Genomic DNA, 18,474 nt, shown 5'->3' on the forward strand with positions numbered 1-18,474 from the left:
GAGCCAGTGTGAGTGGGTCGGAGCAGAGGAACTGATCCAGGTCTTATGTGCTGGTGACGACTTCCTTGTTGACGCCATTGGGATTCGGCGCGTATAACGTGCCCTTGGACCACTCCTCACCCTCCATGTCCTTTTTCCACGTCGGGACCCAATCTTTGGCCCCCTTGAGGCCCGCGGCCTTGAAAGCCTGCTCAAAGTCGTGGATTATGTCTTTGATGTGCTCCAGCCCGAGACTGATCCGGATCATGTCGGGGGTGACGCCTCCCTTGATCTTTTCCTGGTCCGGAATCTGCTGGTGGGTCGTCCGCCAGGGGTGGATGATCAGCGTCTTTGCGTCGCCAACGTTGGCCAGATGCGAGCACAGTTTGAGGTTGTTGACCACGGCTTCAACCTCATCGATATTGCCCGCGACGCCGAAGGTCAGGACCGCGCCGGCTCCCTTGGGCAGCACCCGCTGTGCGAGCTTGTAGTCCGGGTGGGATGGCAGGCCCGGGTAGTTGACCCACGCGACGCACGGATGCTTCTCGAGCCACTGGGCAAAGGCGAGCGTGTTGGACACGTGTCTGTCGGCTCGCACGGGGAGGGATTCAAGGCCTTGCAGGAAGAGCCAGGCGTTGAAGGGCGACATGCAAGGGCCCAGGTCTCTCATGGCGTCCATGCGCAGCTTGGCCGCCAGGGCCTTGTAGCCGTACGTCTCCCAGAAGCGCATGCCGTGGTATCCCTCGGACGGCTCGGTGAAGCCGGGGAACTTGCCCGAGGCCGACCAGTCAAAGTGGCCGCCGTCGATGACGATGCCACCCATCGACGTGCCGTGGCCACCAATCCACTTGGTGCACGAGGCTGTGACGATATCTGCGCCTTGTTTGATCGGCTGCGCGAGATACCCGCCCATGCCGAAAGTGTTGTCGACGATCAGCGGGATGCCGGCCTCGTGGCACACGTCAGCGATAGCCTTGATGTCGGGTACGTTGAACTGCGGGTTGCCAATGGTCTCGATGTAGACGGCGCGGGTCTTGTCGTCGATGAGGTTCTTGACGTCCTGAGGGTCGTTGCCCTGCACGAACTTGCAGATGATGTTGAATTTCTTCATGTACACGCGGAACTGGTTGTGCGTGCCGCCGTACAGGTTCATGGTGCTGATGTAGTTGTGGCCGGGCTCGCACACGGAGGTGATGGCCATGAACTGGGCGGCGTGGCCGCTGGCCGTGGCGACGGCGCCGACACCACCCTCGAGCATGGCCATGCGCGTCTCGAAGACGGTGTTGGTTGGGTTGCCCATCCTAGTGTACACGTAGCCGTCCTTGGACCAGGCGAACTTGCTCGCGCCGTCCGAGGCATCGGTGAAGTTGTACGCGCATGTCTGGTACAGGGGCACCGCCCGCGAGCCGTTGATCGGGTCGGGTTCCTGGCCGCCGTGCAGCGCGACCGTCTCGTACTCGGGAGCTTTGCTCACTTCGCCCAAGTGTCCGGAAACCATTTTCTGTGTTGTTCTCTGTCTCGTAAGTCTTGTAAGGTTCGTAAATCTTGAGAATCAGCGGGAAGCTCTTGTGTTCAGACAAGAAAGAAGACTTGTGACGAATTGTGGAATTGATTGACAGATTTATGGATTGACTGATATTACAAGAAGGAAGATGAGGATGAGAATGGTTCATATATGAGAATCCAAAGCAGGGCGTCTGTCCATCTTGATATACTGCTCTCTCTAATCAACATACGCCTTTCTCTCCAAGGCGGCCAATGCACGTCCAAGCGTATGCCTTGCTGCATCGTGCGGCGTTTGCTACTGCTATGCACAGTAAAGATAGCGGCTGCCTTGCAAGACCGTGCTTATCTCGACAGAGACCGGCGAATGGAGGGGTAAGGGGAGGCGGAGCGGGATACGTGGTGTGGGTTATGACATGCGAGATATCACCAGACATGGATGATACACGTCCGCGCATCATATGAAATCCGAAACCAAGGTGTTTGTTTTTCTTCCTTATTGTGCAGGAGGTTGAACACAGCCCTGCAAAGAATAGGCAATGATACCTTTCTTGGTTTGTGTCTCCTCGTCTCCCTACTCGCTACCATGGTAGCCCCTTTTGTCCCAAAAGCCGAAGATACCCGGATCGTCCGTTCCTGATTGGCCGCCCCTTATAGAAGTGGTTCCAAACGCCGCTTATCAAAAAAAGCAAACACCGGCACACAAGCCACCAGCACCACTGGGCACTACCAGTGTTATCTTTCTCGACTACGACTTGTACATCTGTACGTGTCTGTATTTGTACTTTTGGGTAAAAGGTTGCCTGATCCTGACGTCTGGTGAGATCGAAGATGAAGGATCAGTCAGATGACTTTGCGCTGAATACCAGTCGATAGGGGGGCTTGGTGCTCTGAGGCGGTTAAGAACTATAGACACAACTGAAAGAGGTTTTGATGGTGGTCGGTGGATTAAGGGGGGAACACTTTCTTAGATATCGACCACGCAAAAAGAAAATGACTGGCATGTTCGAGTCCATCGGAGAACGGAGCAGCAGTGCTAGATATGGATTATTGAGGTGTGGTTGTTTGTCATCAACGGCAGAGGTAGGCAGAGGTTGCCAAATCAGATTTTGGTGGCTTGATATACATCTCATATTCATAATGCTGTACATACATATTTTCTATCGTCTACGTAGTAGCCAAAAAGGTATCTCCATACATATATCATCTAGTAGACCGTGAAGACCACCCGCCGAGTCCCAAACACCACAACTGCCGAGTAGAGCGCTGGTATACTCTTTCAATAGAGCCACGGACCTAGTAAATCACAAATCAGTATGGTTGCGATGTAGGCGAGGAGGGACAGGATAGGGCAGGGTAGGGTAAGTGTCTTTGAGAGTTCCTCACCTGTTATGAGCGAAACCTGGCGCTCGGCGTGTCCCGGAATCTGCATAACCTTGGAGTGGATGACCTCCATGGCCAAGAGGGCGTCCTGGGTCCGGACCACGAACGAGATGTTGATCTCGCTCGCGCCCTGCGAGATCAGACGGATGTTGATGCGCGCGCTGGCCAGGGCCGAGAAGATCTCGGCGGCGATGCCGACCATGTTTTTCATCTTGTGGCCGACGACCGAGATGATGGACATTTTCGGCACGATTGTCGTGGAGCCGAACTCTTCGAGCTCGGACAGGGCCTCGTCGATGGCGTCCGAGAGGTTCGTCGAGCCGTACGCCGACACGGCCAGGCTGAGCGATTGCCGGCTGCTGCTGGCTAGGTCGACGGAGAGCTGGTGCTGGCCGAGGATGCCGATGACTTGGCCGAGGAATGCTTGGGCAGGGAGCTTGCCGTTCGAGGTGATGTTGACGAGGGCGATGGAGTCCTTGGTCGTGATGGCCGTCGGGACTCGCTTGGCTTGTTCTTTGCCGTAGTACCCGTGCGACGTCATGAACAGTGACCGGCTCATCTCCATTCCGGTAGAAGTGGGCGTCTGTGTTGGGCTGGGACTAGGCGTCGTCGAGTAGACCACGGTGCCGGCGCCGGCAGGGTCCTTCACGTTCTTCAACCGCAAGTTGATGTCTTCCTTGTTCAGAAGGGACATGGTCAGCGGGTGAATCACCTCGCTGCCGTAGTATGTCAGCTCGACGGCCTCCTCCAGCGTGATCATGGGCAGCACTCTGGCTGTTGACACTTTGGTAGGATCCGCCGTGAAGATGCCAGCGACCTCTTTCCATATCTGGAGCTCCTCGGCCCCTAGTGAGACGGCACACAGCGCGGCGCACAGGTCTGAATAGCCACGGCCAACGGTATGAAGCAGCGAATGCGGCATTGAGCCGAAGAACCCGGTGACGACGGGGACTTTGCCTTGCATGGAGCATTGGAGTATCGCATCTCTGACGGCATCTCGTAGCCCCTGGAGGAATGAGATGGGGTTTTGCTTGTAGGCCGCTTGCTGTTCCCGAGGCGAGCGCTTGTCGGCGGCTTGCACAATGTTTTCTAGGTTCACCATCTCTGCTTCGACCCCGTGGAGTGACAACGCGGCAGCAACCACCAGACAAGACAGCTTCTCGCCAACCCCGAGAACACGATCTTGCGTTCTGTCAGACGCTTCACCGATGACCCGCGTCGCCCCTAAGAATCTCCGTAGGGCTTCACATTCTGTGACGATGCTCTGTCGTAATTGCTGAATGATCTCCGAGGAGGAGGGTTGGGGGACGGCATCGCTGGGCAGAGAGTCTGCGACCGAAAGATGCTCATTCTGGATGAGGTCGACCACTTCGTCAAAGTCGACCGTGAGAGCGTCCTCCTCTGACGACACGGCACAAGCCAACGCTCTCAGGAGGAGATTTGTCGTGCCCACCGATTTGCTTGCACTGGACCGCGCAGAGCAAACCACGGCGACGTTGTAGTCGTTCAGGTATTGCGGCACGATGGATTCTGTGATGGTGCTCAGCAACTTGCCCACGCTGGTGCCACCATATTTTTGGATGAGCCATGGTCGATAATCCTCTGTTCGTGCAATCATTTTGTTCACTATGTACTGTGTACTGTTCACTGTTGCGTTGTTGTGTTTTGTTTCTTTTACTTCTCGAAGAGGTAGAGGACAGCAACGAATCAATATATCAAGAAAGGATGATGGTTATGCAAATGCGACTTACGACATGTCTATAACCGGCCGGACACTATTATACAAATATAGTCATCTCTCCCAAAAGGCCATTACTGGAACACCTGCCCCATACACAGCGGAGAATGTTTGCTTGCCTCAGACCACCAAACCAAAGTCCTGGGGAAGTCCAGCAGTCGCCGAATGTCGAGGTGACGGCGGGATGGGCGGCCCTGACGAGAAAGATAAGGGAGGGCACTCCGACGGTGATTGACTTGCTACTTCGCTGACCGGACAAATCTCGTGACGAGTGGCGACATAGACGACCATCCCTCAAACGCCCGGTGGACTGGGCTGAATTGGACCAATGGTATCCCGGAATTCGTGGCAATGCTATGGCTACCCTAGGTAAAGAGAATTTCGAGAGGCCGCGTTCGTTCAGAATTGGCAAGTTACGAATTGGTTTTATTGAACAAATCTCGAAGGGTAAAATCTAAAAGAAATAATATTGGCACAATACCTGACTGAGCTATACTCGGTTACACCTAAAAACCAGGGCATCATTTTCGTCATTGTCTGAAACACAGACACAATCGTCAAGAAAATAGATCTATCAAACACCTTTGCAGAAAATCCCTTTTTTGCTTTTGTAATAGATAAATCCGTTTCAAAAATCAGCTTCCAGCTCGCCAAACACACTATTCGTTACAACGTCTGCGTTATCCTCTTCGCCGCTATCAGAGACCGGAGCTGTGAAGACGTGGGGACAGTGTTCCCGGAGGAAGGCACTGATGGATTCTTGCATGGCCGACATTTCCAGCAGAAACCCATCGTGGCCGTCGGACGAGTTCAGCTTCATCAGTGTCGCTCGAGGCAGAGAATTGGCGAGTAGTGTCTGCTGCTCCGACGGGAACAGCAGGTCTGAGTCTATGCTCACGACGAGCGCGGGTGCTGGACATGTTGCCAGAACGGCGGCGATGCTCTTCGTGCTCGGGTGTTCTTCCGACGCCGATGGTATTGATGTAGTGGTCCTCCCTCTTGTGATGTCGTGTGAGTCCATCTTTCGCAAAAGGTGGATGTAGCAATTCGCGTCGAAGCGCTTCAGAAACTTGTCGGCCTGGTACTGCATGTAGCTTTGTGCCGAATATATCGTGGCCGGGCCGAAATTCTGCGCCTCTGCCTTCAAATCTGTTGTCTCGGGGGTGTCGTCTCCAGCCACCGGTACTGGCGGAGAGGGGATTGAGGTCATCGGTCTCGAGAAGGACTGCGATGGTCGTTTTGGCCCTGACTTGCGTCGACCGAAGCGTGCCTCAAAGGAAGTGTATGATCGGTAGGTGAGCATGCCGATCATTCTTGCAGCGCCTAAACCTTGCACGGGCTGGCCTTGAGGATGAGGGGCATAGTAACCCCCGCGAAACTGTGCGTCGGCTTGGATACATCGGATTTGCGACGTGTTCCATGAGATTCCCCACGCGGTTTGATACGCTGAGGTCGATATGGGTATGACCGTACTCACATAGCCTGGAGGGGTGCACAAAGGCCACTCAAGGGCAATCATGCCCCCCATCGAGCCACCGATGACGGACGCAACCTGTCTCACTCCCAGCGCGTCAAGAACCATCTTTTGTATCCGCACATCGTCTCGGAAAGTCGTATCTGGAAAGGTCGGACCATAAGGCTTGCCGGTCATCGGGTCTGTGGTGAGTGGTGATGCAGAGCCGTACGGCGACCCGAGTGAGTTGAAGCAAATGACAAAGAATCGACTTGTATCGACGGCTTTTCCTCGACCGATCAAAGGTTTCCACCAGTCCTCGACATCGCTGCTTCCGGTGAGAGCGTGGCAGATTAGGAGGACATTGTCACCCTCCTCGTTCAAGGTGCCCCAGGCGCTGTAGGCGACGGGGACTCGATGGAGCTGTTGACCCGATTCCAGAGTAAACGTCGGGACGATTGCGGTTTTCAAGTTCCGCACCAGGTTCGTGTAGTAATTGCATTCTGGCTGGACATTGAGTTCTGCTTGGGGTCAGCGAATGGGTGGCCTTGGAAGCCCGTTGTGAGGGAGAGAGACATACCAACATGCATAATGTCTTTCATTTTGGTCAACGTACAGAGTTGAGATCGCCAGGTCGATGTCTGGTCTTCGTCAAAGTCCTTCTTTCCCAAACTCGTCTTGCGTTGGTTTTAACCAAGTATTGATTCTGTGCTATATCAATATCAATATCAATAGGAACAAAGTGCTTGTCCAGTCTCCGGCTCCACTCGGCCTTGAAACGCCTCTCGTAACACAGTCAGCCAATAAGGCTGAGGCGAGGACATGTATGTTTCGGTGTTTGCTTTTCGGGCTTTGCTTGGGGGGGAATTGCTTCCACTCTCTCCGGAAAGTGGGCCCGCCACTTTGGCCGGAAACTGCTTTGGGGAATCGGGGATAATACACCAAAAACCAATACGGTGTTCGAACTCTCGAGTCTTCCGGAATAGGCAGAACGTCTGAAATCGGCGTTGGCGGTTTTGGCCACCAGTCAGATGCAGAGGTCGATCTGTGAAGCACAAAAGGATCATGATGTTCTGGCCAAAGAAGCCCTTGCCGCAGCAGCTTGCACTTTCGTTTTGTTACAACAATGTCGACAGCAGCAGCAGCAGCAAGTGTCAAGGTCGCTGCGGTTCAAGCAGCTCCCGTCGCCTTCGATCTCCCTGCCTCAATACAAAAAGTCCGACACTTCACAAAGGCGGCAGCACAGGAATCCGCTGATCTCGTCGTCTTCCCCGAAGGGTTCCTCAGCGCATACCCGTGGCGTTACGCCTTCGATGCGACGATAGGGGCACGAGAACCTCGAGGTCGCCAATGGTTCGCCAAATACTACCAGTCGGCCGTGGCGATTCCGTCTCCAGAATTTGAGGAACTACGGAGCATTGCAAGAGACTACAACGTGTTTCTGTCGGTAGGGATCATCGAGAAAGAAAGAGGGACCTTGTATTGCACATCAATACTCCTCTCGAGAACGGGCGACTTGCTGTCCTCTCACCGAAAGCTCATCCCAACGGTATGTATCTACACAAAAATCCCATAGGCCCCCACAGGGTGGTGGCAGATCTTGTAAAGTCAGCAACTGATAGATTTGTCTTTCTCGCAGGCGGCGGAACGGCTCGTGTGGGGGAGAGGAGCAGGCGATGGACTCCAGGTGGTGGACACGGAAATTGGCCGCGTCGGCGGCCTCATCTGCTGGGAGAACTATATGCCCGCGGCGAGACTGTCTCTGTACCAACAGGGCATCGAGATCTACATCGCCCCGAACGCCGACGACCTGCCCTCGTGGGTGGCGTCGATGCAGCACATCGCCAAAGAGGGACGATGTTTCGTGATATCGTGCAACCAGTTCTGCAGGGTCGCCGACTTTCCGTCTGACTATCCACCTTTCTCGCCCGGACACCACGACAGACAGGCCGACGGGTCTCCCTGGACCCCAGACGCCGTACTCAGCCACGGCGGCTCGTGCATCGTCGGGCCCCTGGGGACGTTTGTCACGGAACCGGTCTGGGACCGCGAAGAGATCGTCTATGGACACCTGAACCGGGACGATCTACTCCAGGCTCGAATGGACTTTGATCCAGTCGGGAGCTACGCCAGACCAGACATCTTCACGCTAACCGTCAACAGAAAGCCGGGGGACAATGTAGTGTTTACTGACTGAATTAATCACCCGCCCCCTTACCTATTCCTCATACATACCGAGTAATACGGGGGGGAGAGGGGGGACGGCGCGCCCCAAAATATTCGAGAGCCTCGTTCCGTCTCCTGTCATGTGGCGTGACCAGTTGCCAGATGATTATTACTCGGTACCGAGTACTTTTGTACATACATAGTCGCGTATACCCTGATACTGTAGATAGAAGATAGATGGTCCACTCCCAGAAACGGTGCACGAAATGACCCCTCCCCCCTGTCCACAAGCGATTTAGGGTCTAGTGGACTGGGTATTCCAGGGGGCTTGGGGGCGCTTTCATTGGGTGATAAGCAACTTTTTGCTTATCTCTCTCTACAAGTACGTGTTACCTCGTACGAAGGAATGGCTCACTATAAACCTGCGCAACCACGCGGGCTATGGGTTCTAGCCTTTCCCCCCCTCTCCCCCCCCAGCGGTGGTCCCCCAAAAAGTTGATGTTCGGTATCTTGAACTGCTGGTTTGATTGATATATACGTATTTCACTTTTGAGCTCTTATTTTTTTCCCTCTTTTCTATCTCCACTCCGTCTTTGTCGCGGCCCCAATCTTCTTTTGTTTTTTTCCGCTTTTCCCAATTCCTATTTTGACAGCCCGTGGGTCGATCGGAAGTCCAGGAACGGGGTCGACCACACGACCACCTCGAAACCCCGCCCGACCCAAGTATCAAAATCCGGAGACTTTAGTTAGAACCTCGAGGTTCCCGAGCAAAATTTCTCATGTCTACTTCGACCGTCGTGGAGAATGGGCCAATGGCGTCGAGTCTGAGCCAGAGACAGAGACAGAGCCAGAGCCAGAGCCAGAGTCAGGGCCGCCGGCGGAAGAGCATCCTGCCACCAGTAAAGGTGGCCTGCACATCGTGGTAAGACCCTGCCTGGAATCGAAAAGCCATTCTCCGTTTGGGAACTCGTCTTATAACCTTCCCCGGTTCCAAAAAGCCGTGCGTCTCGAACACGATGTGACGCCAAAGTTCCCTGTAACAATGTATGTATTCTGTCGTGTCGTGGTGTGGTGTGGTGTGTTTGGGTGGGGTTTGGTGCCTGCGACTTACCACCTGTGTTTGACTTTCATGGGAACCTCTTTGCCTGATAATTTTATAGTGTTTGATCAGGGGCAAAGAATGCCGTTATGTCAAAAGCAATCGTGGCGGTCCTCGCGTGTCGCGGAAAAAGGCCATCATGGCCGTGGAAAGGCAACGGCGGGCGGATGAAGCGGCAGCAGCTCCTACAGCACCATCTCAATCCCAGAGCGAAACCATTGCCTCGGAAATCAACATCGATTGGGATGCGTTGATCCTGTCGTCGGAAGAGATCCACAACGACCTCATTGCCACCATGATCGCTCCGGGAGCTGGGTTGATTGACGTCGGCGGCGACGAGGATGACAGCGACCAGATCTTTGACAACATCTTCATGCCCGCTTCTGAAGGCAGTGACTCAATCGACGCCATGGAGGAGGACGAACCACAGGACAAAGTATACACGCCAATCACTCGGATCTACCAAGAGAACGAGGCGATCCTCAATGCCTACTACATCTTCATTCATCCGTACTTCCCGATCCTGCCACCGCCAGTGACGACCCTGCAGGTTGACGACCCGGCGAGCGAATCCAAATTCTTCGAGCCGGCGTCGCCCTTGGTCATGGCATTGATGGCGATTCTTGTTCTGATCCCCCATCCCGAGGACGAGTACCCTGATAGTGATGAGTCTGTATGCCTCCGAAGGCAGCGAGCTCACTCTTTCTCCCAGATGACCATGGAGAGTATCGAAATTGAGACCGAGCTGCTCGAATCCACTATCAACCCGTCCGAGGCCTTGGATCATCGTCGACCATTGATCGAGCGTGAAAAGTTCCACCCTTGTGTGCCAGTGGAGCTGGAAGGTGTCCTGGCACACGTATTGTTGAGCATCTATGAATATGCCCAGCGAGGGAATTTGGCAAAGATGAGAAATCGGGCCAGCCAAGCATACGATGCCGCCGTCAGACTCTGCCTGCACGACATATCTGATCTTTGTTTGGACCAATACACAGAGGCACGTCGACGTGCCTGGTGGATGACAGTAAGTGGATGGGTGAGCCGTGACTGGTGTGGACAACACCTGCTGACCCGTAATCCAGTATATTGTCGTTCTGCAGTCGTCCATCGTTAGCAGCACGGTAAGTTTGATAGTCGACCCTCGGTGGTAACCACTGTCTGATCTGGTTGAACTAGCCTCCTATTATCTCGATTGATTTCCACCAGTTCAAGACGCCTTTACCAACATCAACTGCGGACCCTGATGCTTGGTTGTTCTTCATTGAAGCCCAGCAGTGCATCCTGAAGTGTACCCAATACACTGTGGCGCTGAAGAAGGCCCTCGACGGCGGACTGGGGGACAGCATGCTCGAACAGAGAAAAGCCATGCTTGAGAGCAGTCTCGATTCAGTCCTCTTGCGATATGCCTGCTCGCCGAACGAAACGTCGACCCCGTCGCCCACAGATGCCGAAGAACAGGTCCTGGCCAAGTCGCTGCGTTTGCAGGCGGTGATCAAACTCAACAGTGCGAGGATCAAACTTCACCGATATCGCGCTTTTCAAGACGTTCCAATATTCACGCGCCGCCACTGCGATCTCGATCAAGCCGATGTCTCTTCTCCGCGTCCACTCGGATGCTCCTGCCATGCCATGCTTCCGTCTGCATTCTCAAATACCTCGCCGAATGGATTTCAGTCTGGTGGCTTTCCCGGGCTCCGATCACACTCGCCTCAGGGGAGCGCTTCTGATGCATCTAGCGACCACATAGATGGTCTTCCAAAAGGCGTGTCGATCACTGACCTGTCTGCAGCCAAGACTTGCCTCAGAGCTGCCCTTGCCATTGGCAGAGCATTTGAGTCCTTCCCATACCCCAATCCCATGCAGTTGCCACTCCCTCTGCCTTCTTCACCAATGCTGTCACTCGACTCTTCAACCCCAGCTCCGCGAACCATGCCCTCATTTGCCTGCTGTGCCATGCAGAGCTGCTACACGCTGCTCACGCTGTGCTACAAAAGCCTTGAAATGCAGTGCATCAATCAAAGGAGCTCGGCCGCCGACAAGGGGATAGATGATTTGTATGCCGGAGTGGGCCGGGTGTTGAGCGCGCTACAAAATTATGCCATTGCATTTGAGGCACTGAATGGCATGGTTCGTAAGTTTTGTTTCATCTTTGAGTGAGAAGACCTTGATGCTGATTTCCCCATAGAACAGGTCGAGGAAGCCCTTGAGGCGCTCAAGCACGTCCGACAGCACAACAGCTGACGGTCACGATTTGAAGAATAATGTCACCTGCACAGTCTTTGACCTCTTTGACTACCTGTTTTATTACTCCGTTCGTTCGCCATCTCAAGCATGCGGCGAGCTTCGATAACGCTGGGAACCGGAGATCCAAAGAATGCGAAGGGCCCTAGCTAGACGTCCATCAGGCGAGAGGTGATTTCTTTGTCGCCGGCCAGAAGCTAGATGGACCGGGCAGGCGGGACTCTTTTCGCTGACGATAGAATCAAGCCCAACGAGCGTAAGAGCAATGTTTTTGGGCTAGGAATATTGGAAAGGGACACACTTGGCCTTCTTCTATAATTGTATGGAATTGCGTGCTGAAGAGATTGGAGTTGCCAAAAGGACTGTCGCTATGGTCGATCCCGTTCGCCCTCAAGGTTATTCAGGGCCACACAAGTCGAGGTTCTGGATGGTGTTCAGGTGGTGCCATTACTGGGATACCCACGATACATCGCTCAAAAAGAGTTCAGTGACGTTGGACCAATCGAAGAAAGGCTCAGCTGGAGCTTAGGATAAAGTGGTATTCGCTCATTTTCCGGGATCAAATCTATATCTTGCCTCCAGTTAGTATGTTTTTTTGCCTTTCAAGAGTAATTCCCAAGGGGGTATCTTGTAAGACTAGAGATAGCGAACTCGAAAGGCTCGCAAATGCAAGGCGTGAAGGCCAACCAGGGCTTGTCGACACAAGTGTATGGATCGCCATCAAAAAGTCACCAGATATCCCGTTGATTGCTAAACATTTTGTTCCTGTCATCTCTGACGGTTGTCAGACACTTTTTGATACGGGTTAGCCAGCAGCTCCTGCATTTGGTAAAGGGCTCATCTGAGATCTAAGATGGATCCGGCTAGTGCAAGCCCAACTCAGTCAGGGCTTTCTTGTACGTAAATGGAAGGACACATACGAGTGCAACGGTGTACGGGGCAAAGAAACACTATAATAGGATTGTGTAGGTACTTAAAGACAATGTCGAAACGGAGGAATGAAATGCGGGCGCTGAAGTCAAAGGAAAAATACTTCGCTGTTCTTGTCATCCCGTCCGGACGTTGTTTTCTGGATGGAAGCTGGGTGTGCGGACCGCTTGTTCAAAAGGTGCATAGGTGTATTTCTCTCCAGGACCACCACGGTCTGGGCTGTCCACACTTCTGATCGTGGGCATACAAGGGACAGAGCCTCAAACCAAGTGTCTTGCAAGGTTACCGCCTGTCGCTCTCGAGTTTGCTGATTCTCACGGGTCAATCGTGAAGGCCGCTTCTCTTGGTTCAGAATAGGTTCAACTTCTGTGTTCGACATCTCATCATGCCGATCCGACCAGCCACGATATCCGACATACCTGCCATGGCAGAGATATATGCTGCTGCTTTCAGCTCCAACCTCATGTTCCAGTTTCTCTTCCCTTACATAAAGGAGCATCCCGAAGCATTCGTCCAGGCGGCCAGAGAAAACCTGACGGTGGCGTGGTACGACTTCAGTCAGATCTTTGTCGTGTCATATGAGGCTGGTAAAGTGGACAATGGGCAGCTTCAGGATGCGCGGAGTGCATTGCTGTCCAGTGGGGCCCCGGAGCATGCTGGAAGTGAAACGGTCACGGGTTTCGCCCAGTGGCAACGGGTGGGCACAGGTTGGGAGCATGTACATGGGATATGGGGACGGTGGGATCCTCGTGAGTCAAACCAACGTCTTTTCCACTCACCAAACATTGTCTTCTAACCATTCCGATGCCAGGTCTCATGATAATGCCTGCAGTTTCGAAGTTTTACAGCATCCGTCGATACATTTGGCCCAACAAAGCGGCAGCACGACCAACCGAAAAAGATCCTGATCCTCTCACCATCTGGAACTTCCTGCCTCGAATACGACCCCTTTGCCTTGACTTCTTCAGTGCGCCCCATAGACAGATACACTGGTCATTAGAGTTCTTGGCTATTCACCCCAACCACCAAGGCAAAGGATTCGGTCGGGAGCTCGTAGAGGATGGACTGGTAAAGGCGGAGAAGGATCCTGCAGGAGACCTCCCCGTTTCCGTTGTGGCTGCGGAAGGCAAAGAATATTTCTACCTCAAGGTCGGTTTCAATGAGTTATTGGGCTACACGAGCCAGGTTGTTGGCAAGGATGGCAGTGAGAACCCATTGAAAAACAATAATATTGGGGGTGGAGCGATGCTCTGGACAAAGTAGGAGAATGAGGATCAAAATAGATGCGCGCCGCCGTGAACTAGCGTGGCTCGACTTGCAAACAGTGAAAAGGTGGCAAACATGACAAACATTGCAAACACGACCGCTGATTGTCAAGTGCCAGTTTGTCAAAGCGATTCTGTTCAACAGCACACAATACTATGTCACATCTTGAAGCGGACGGGTTCTGTATCTGTTCTGGAAGAAGAACTCCACATCTCATCGCGCATGATACCGCCCTTTCAACATCCAGGCTCAAGGGATTAACACTTCCCCTCTCCGTTTCAAGCGAGTCAATGATCTCAACTCTACCACCACACCTCTGCGCCTTCGATGGGTTGAACCTCGGCTTGCAACAAGGCAATGCAGCCTTCAAGAGGAGTATTATCTGGCCTAAGCGGAGATGTTTGGAGTAATTCAAGACGATCTTGGGGAGCATATCGTGGCACGCGTGGTCAATGGCTATGCTGATGCAGTAGCACGCATTCCTGCGATGAAAGCACGCAATCACCGTGATTAGATTGTGTACAAGGAGTACTCCGTTCACTACAACCCCGCATCTCAGGAGGTATGATCGTCCGTCTACCTTTTAAGCACCATCGCCCACGCCATCTGACCGAAACGTCTGGCGTGCTCCGTGGACCAAGACACTTCTCTAGACGTGCCAGAACTACAACACCCCCCCGAAAATGGCGCCATCTGCCATTGAAACTGAATCGGCACCACAGGCGGCCAGGCAACTCTTGATCAAGCCTTGGAGTCGGCCACAATATACGAAAGAGGAGCTTGATTGGGCTCCGCTAACCACCATCGACCTATCCCGTTTTGACGAGGAAGGAGGCAAACAAGAGTTGGCTAAGCAGCTTTACGATGCTGTAACTCGAGTCGGCTTCTGGACTGTCATCAATACGGGCATCGATGACGACAAGGTACTCCGCCAATTCAGTTTTGGTAACACCTTCTTCAAGCAACCAATCGAAGAAAAGCGCTTCTTCCCATGCAACTTTGCGGAAGGAGAATACTTTGGCTACAGAGAGAACTCCCGGTGGGTTGGAGATACTGGCGTCAAAGAGAACATTGAAATGGTGCGTTTCATACTTCAGCTAACATGAAACAAGCTCATCTTGTCCAGCTCAATATTCAAAAGCCTATTCCTATCTATGAGAATGTGCCGAAACACCAAATTGTCCGCGAAAACTGGGAAGAGATTTCGGCATTCCATAGGGAGTTATGGGAGAAGGTCCTCCGGAAGTTATACGTACTGATTGCTATTATTCTCGAGCTCCCGGAAAATTACTTTGTGGACGCGCATGCTTACGAGGGAGAGTCCGATGATCACCTGAGATACATGATCTACAATGTCAGAACTCAGGAGGAATGGGACAAGGCCCAAGGCTACACCAAGGGCGGGCACACCGACTTCGGCAGCCTTACCTTGCTATTCTCACAGCATGTCGCCGGATTACAGATCCGGACGCCTGAGGGGCAATGGAAGTGGGTGAAGCCTGTTGAAGGGGGTATCACTTGTAACGCAGCCGACACGTTGTCTTTCCTCACGAACGGTAATATTCGATCATCCATTACGAAAACCCGGAAGGCTGACTGAATCATTCGTACAGGTTTCATCAAGTCAACAGTTCACAGGGTGGTCACTCCTCCAAAAGATCAAATGGACATCCCTCGTCTAGGCTTGCTCTATTTCAGTCGCCCTGGAGCGAGGACTCCCATGAGGACCGTCCCATCACCCCTCCTTGAGCGTCTCGGCCTTCTATCAGACGAGGATAAGGACCCTAACAAGCCAGTTCCCACAGGAACCGAGTATGTCCGAGCCCGAGTCAAGGATGTTCATCACAAGAAGGTGATAGAGAAGCGCGAGGGGACTTCTTTCAACTTCAAAGGAGTGAAAGTCCAGAACTACTATGACTAGTTTTTGGGAAGACGGGAGGTCTTTCCCCACGCTGTCCTAAAGTCAAGGCTTCAAAGCCCATGATAACCGACGTCCAATAGCCATGACCCAGAATGGTCAGCGGTCGGCCGAATCCGTGGCCTGAGCGATTCTAGAATGAGAAGATTTGCCTTACCCTACGATTCCATGACTTCCCGCAGAGGCGAAAAGCTCTCTGGTGTGGTCGCTTAAGCCCATAGTAAAGGCCACGTGTGGTATGCATTTGAGGAGCGTCTCAACGGTTCCGACAAGGTCTTCACCACATGAGAGTCCTCTTATCGTGGATACTTGACCTATCAGACCGGAGCTGGATTGCCGCAGGCGAAGTGGTCGTTCGTGGTATTGCAGTCGATTGAACAATGTGCCCCTTTCGCTCGACATGATTGGTTGGTCAGCTTCACTCCACCATGCAGTATTTCCTTCCGCTTTCGGTTGATAGCCACTCAATGCTGCATCAAGGCTATCGTCAGGAAAAATTTCTGCAGCATGGGAGTGGCACTGGCGCTGGCGAGAGACGCTACCCTGAAGGGCGATCTCGAGCTCAAAAGAACAATATAATACAGGGTGGTGCAGTGAGAGAGATGGAGACACCATCAACTCCAGCTCCTCCCTCCCCAACGCGCCCTTGTTGGCTTCAATTTCAGGCTTCCTAACCGTCCCAATCGCCAGCTTGACGACATGGACCACGAGAAAGACGTCCAGGAGAGGAAGTTTCCTGCCTCTCAGGAATACGATGCGGACCAAGAACGAGACATCGCTTTCCCACCTGCCCCTCTCGCCGAAGTGCCCAAGGGGCGGTGGGAACGATCATGGCCCGTGATCGCCTGTGGAGCTGGACTCTTCTCCGACGGGTACCTGAACGGTGTTATCGGTTCAGTGTCGACAATGCTTCAGCTCATCTATGGCGACCAGTACAGCAAGTCGTCGTACAAGAGCGCTGTCCCCAGTATTGCCTTTGCCGGCACTGTGGTTGGACATTTGTTCTTTGGAATCCTGAGCGACCATTGGTCTCGCCGCAATACGTTGCTCATTTCAACCATCAGTACGACATTGCCGCGTATTCAACCCCCTTCCAAATGTTGGTGCTAAAGCAAGTGGATAGTTCTTATCATCTTCTCAATCCTTTGCGCCGGCGCGTACGGAGCAGGCGGCAGCACCCAAGGTCTCTTCGCTGCTCTGTCGGCCTACCGATTCCTGATCGGCCTAGGTATCGGAGGAGAATAGTAAGACGCTCTGTACGTGTCTCCCCGGAAGCTTTTACTGACACTCGCAAAGCCCGGCCGGATCAGTGGGCGCGGCCGAGTCAACGGGTGAACTCAAGAAAGGCCATCGCAACCGGTGGTTTATCTTGGCCACCGACTTTCAGATTGATCTCGGCTTCGTGATCAGCGCGTTCGTCCCTATGATTGTGGTGCTGGCGACGGGTGAAAACCATCTGCGCGCGGCATGGAGAATCTGTCTGGCACTAGGGGCCATCCCTCCGCTAAGTCTGATTTACCTCCGGTGAAGCTGCCCGCTGTATTTCTGAGATGCTGCTATAGTATAGTCGCTGACGCGCGCGTGCCCTAGAATCAAGCTTCAAGAGCCAGAACAGTATAACCGCAACAAGATGAACAAGTTTCCCGTGTGGCTGATTGTCAAGTTCTATTGGTGGAGATGTACTGTCATCTCGATCATCTGGTTTGTCTACGTGAGTCTGGCCGTCGTGTCCATCGCCGTGGCATAAATCTGACCAAGCCTCACGCAGAACTTCTCCGCCTATTCCTTTGGCATTTTTGCGTCATCCTGGCTGGTTTTTATCCTCCCAACCGATGCGCCGCTGTGGAAGAATTTCGGAATGGCTACCGCAATCAACAGGTGAGTTACTTGTGTTGAGAGATTGTATATTCGGCCGGGTCGAAGAAGGTCGACGGGGTTCGGGCCCGCGCTCAGTGGACAGGGCTAACAGACGCTTGTAGTTTCTGGATTCCAGGTTCCTTCTTCGGTGCTTTCCTGGCTGATTGGATCGGTCCCAAATGGTGCCTGATCGTGGGTGTCACGTTGCAAGGTATTGTCGGATTCGCCATGACGGGGGCCTACGGCGAACTGAACCATCCCTCGCGCGTTGCCGGGTTCATCATCCTGACGGGCATCTTCATGGCATTGGGCGAGGTCGGCCCCGGCGACAACATCGGGCTCTTCGCATCGAAGCTCTCCTCGACGCCCATCCGCGGACAGTTCTACGGCATTGCAGCGGCGTGGGGGAAAGTCGGCGCCTTTGTCGGCACCTATGTGTTCCCGCTCTTGATCGACGCTGCAGGCGACGACACGGTCAAGCAGGGGCAATACCCCTTCTGGGTTAGCAGCAGTCTGTGCATCTTCAGCGCGGTCGTGGCGTTTGTGGGCTTGCCCAACGTGGGCCAGGGCATGATCGAGGAGGAGGACGAGAGGTTCAAGCGATACCTCGAGGAACACGGATACGACACGAGCCAGCTGGGGACGAAGAAGTTTAGAGGAGAGACTGCTGGGGCACTGTAGTTGGGGACAGAACGAGATGAGAGATGAGTAGCTCATGCGTTGCTGGAGACAAGTCTTTGCGGGAGGAATTTCCTCGCTGACATATTGTAGAGGCACCGACTTCAACACGCCATACATATAATATATTCCTTTTTCAGCAGTTGAAAAGAGTTATCCTCTGATGCATAGCACAGACTTCAAAAATATCGAATACCTCTTCTCATGTTGAACTGGACCAGTTCTGCTCGGCACACCTGGTGGTGAACAACGACAAGTCCGTC

General features: G+C 53.3%; 8 protein-coding genes across 8 annotated transcripts; 5 read left to right on the forward strand and 3 right to left on the reverse strand.

Moving 5' to 3' along the window:
- Positions 1–43: 43 nt before the first annotated feature.
- AYO21_09994 (hypothetical protein) lies at positions 44–1,477 on the reverse strand (the record flags this gene model as incomplete). Its single annotated transcript, XM_022659920.1, has 1 exon — positions 44–1,477. One exon carries the CDS (start codon positions 1,475–1,477, stop codon positions 44–46), a length of 1,434 nt encoding a protein of 477 aa, XP_022507789.1.
- A 1,284-nt stretch (positions 1,478–2,761) lies between these two features.
- On the reverse strand, positions 2,762–4,483 carry AYO21_09995 (hypothetical protein; the record flags this gene model as incomplete). Its single annotated transcript, XM_022659921.1, has 1 exon — positions 2,762–4,483. The coding sequence occupies one exon, from the start codon at positions 4,481–4,483 to the stop codon at positions 2,762–2,764; it is 1,722 nt and encodes a 573-aa protein (XP_022507790.1).
- Positions 4,484–5,231: 748 nt separating this feature from the next.
- AYO21_09996 (homoserine O-acetyltransferase) lies at positions 5,232–6,658 on the reverse strand (the record flags this gene model as incomplete). Its single annotated transcript, XM_022659922.1, has 2 exons — positions 5,232–6,577; positions 6,637–6,658. 2 exons carry the CDS (start codon positions 6,656–6,658, stop codon positions 5,232–5,234), a joined length of 1,368 nt encoding a protein of 455 aa, XP_022507791.1.
- Positions 6,659–7,182: 524 nt separating this feature from the next.
- AYO21_09997 (hypothetical protein) lies at positions 7,183–8,253 on the forward strand (the record flags this gene model as incomplete). Its single annotated transcript, XM_022659923.1, has 2 exons — positions 7,183–7,605; positions 7,696–8,253. 2 exons carry the CDS (start codon positions 7,183–7,185, stop codon positions 8,251–8,253), a joined length of 981 nt encoding a protein of 326 aa, XP_022507792.1.
- Positions 8,254–9,460: 1,207 nt separating this feature from the next.
- On the forward strand, positions 9,461–11,562 carry AYO21_09998 (hypothetical protein; the record flags this gene model as incomplete). Its single annotated transcript, XM_022659924.1, has 4 exons — positions 9,461–10,345; positions 10,404–10,442; positions 10,498–11,452; positions 11,507–11,562. 4 exons carry the CDS (start codon positions 9,461–9,463, stop codon positions 11,560–11,562), a joined length of 1,935 nt encoding a protein of 644 aa, XP_022507793.1.
- A 1,315-nt stretch (positions 11,563–12,877) lies between these two features.
- Positions 12,878–13,755, forward strand: AYO21_09999 (hypothetical protein; the record flags this gene model as incomplete). The annotated part of the gene is made up of 2 exons (XM_022659925.1): positions 12,878–13,241; positions 13,304–13,755. The coding sequence occupies 2 exons, from the start codon at positions 12,878–12,880 to the stop codon at positions 13,753–13,755; spliced, it is 816 nt and encodes a 271-aa protein (XP_022507794.1).
- A 686-nt stretch (positions 13,756–14,441) lies between these two features.
- Positions 14,442–15,679, forward strand: AYO21_10000 (hypothetical protein; the record flags this gene model as incomplete). Its single annotated transcript, XM_022659926.1, has 3 exons — positions 14,442–14,837; positions 14,885–15,314; positions 15,372–15,679. 3 exons carry the CDS (start codon positions 14,442–14,444, stop codon positions 15,677–15,679), a joined length of 1,134 nt encoding a protein of 377 aa, XP_022507795.1.
- A 696-nt stretch (positions 15,680–16,375) lies between these two features.
- On the forward strand, positions 16,376–18,214 carry AYO21_10001 (hypothetical protein; the record flags this gene model as incomplete). The annotated part of the gene is made up of 6 exons (XM_022659927.1): positions 16,376–16,739; positions 16,800–16,920; positions 16,973–17,200; positions 17,267–17,387; positions 17,445–17,554; positions 17,656–18,214. The coding sequence occupies 6 exons, from the start codon at positions 16,376–16,378 to the stop codon at positions 18,212–18,214; spliced, it is 1,503 nt and encodes a 500-aa protein (XP_022507796.1).
- Between the last annotated feature and the right edge of the window lie 260 nt (positions 18,215–18,474).

The sequence above is a fragment of the Fonsecaea monophora genome, assembly GCF_001642475.1.
Source record: "Fonsecaea monophora strain CBS 269.37 chromosome Unknown Scaff107, whole genome shotgun sequence".
Lineage (NCBI taxonomy): Eukaryota > Fungi > Ascomycota > Eurotiomycetes > Chaetothyriales > Herpotrichiellaceae > Fonsecaea > Fonsecaea monophora.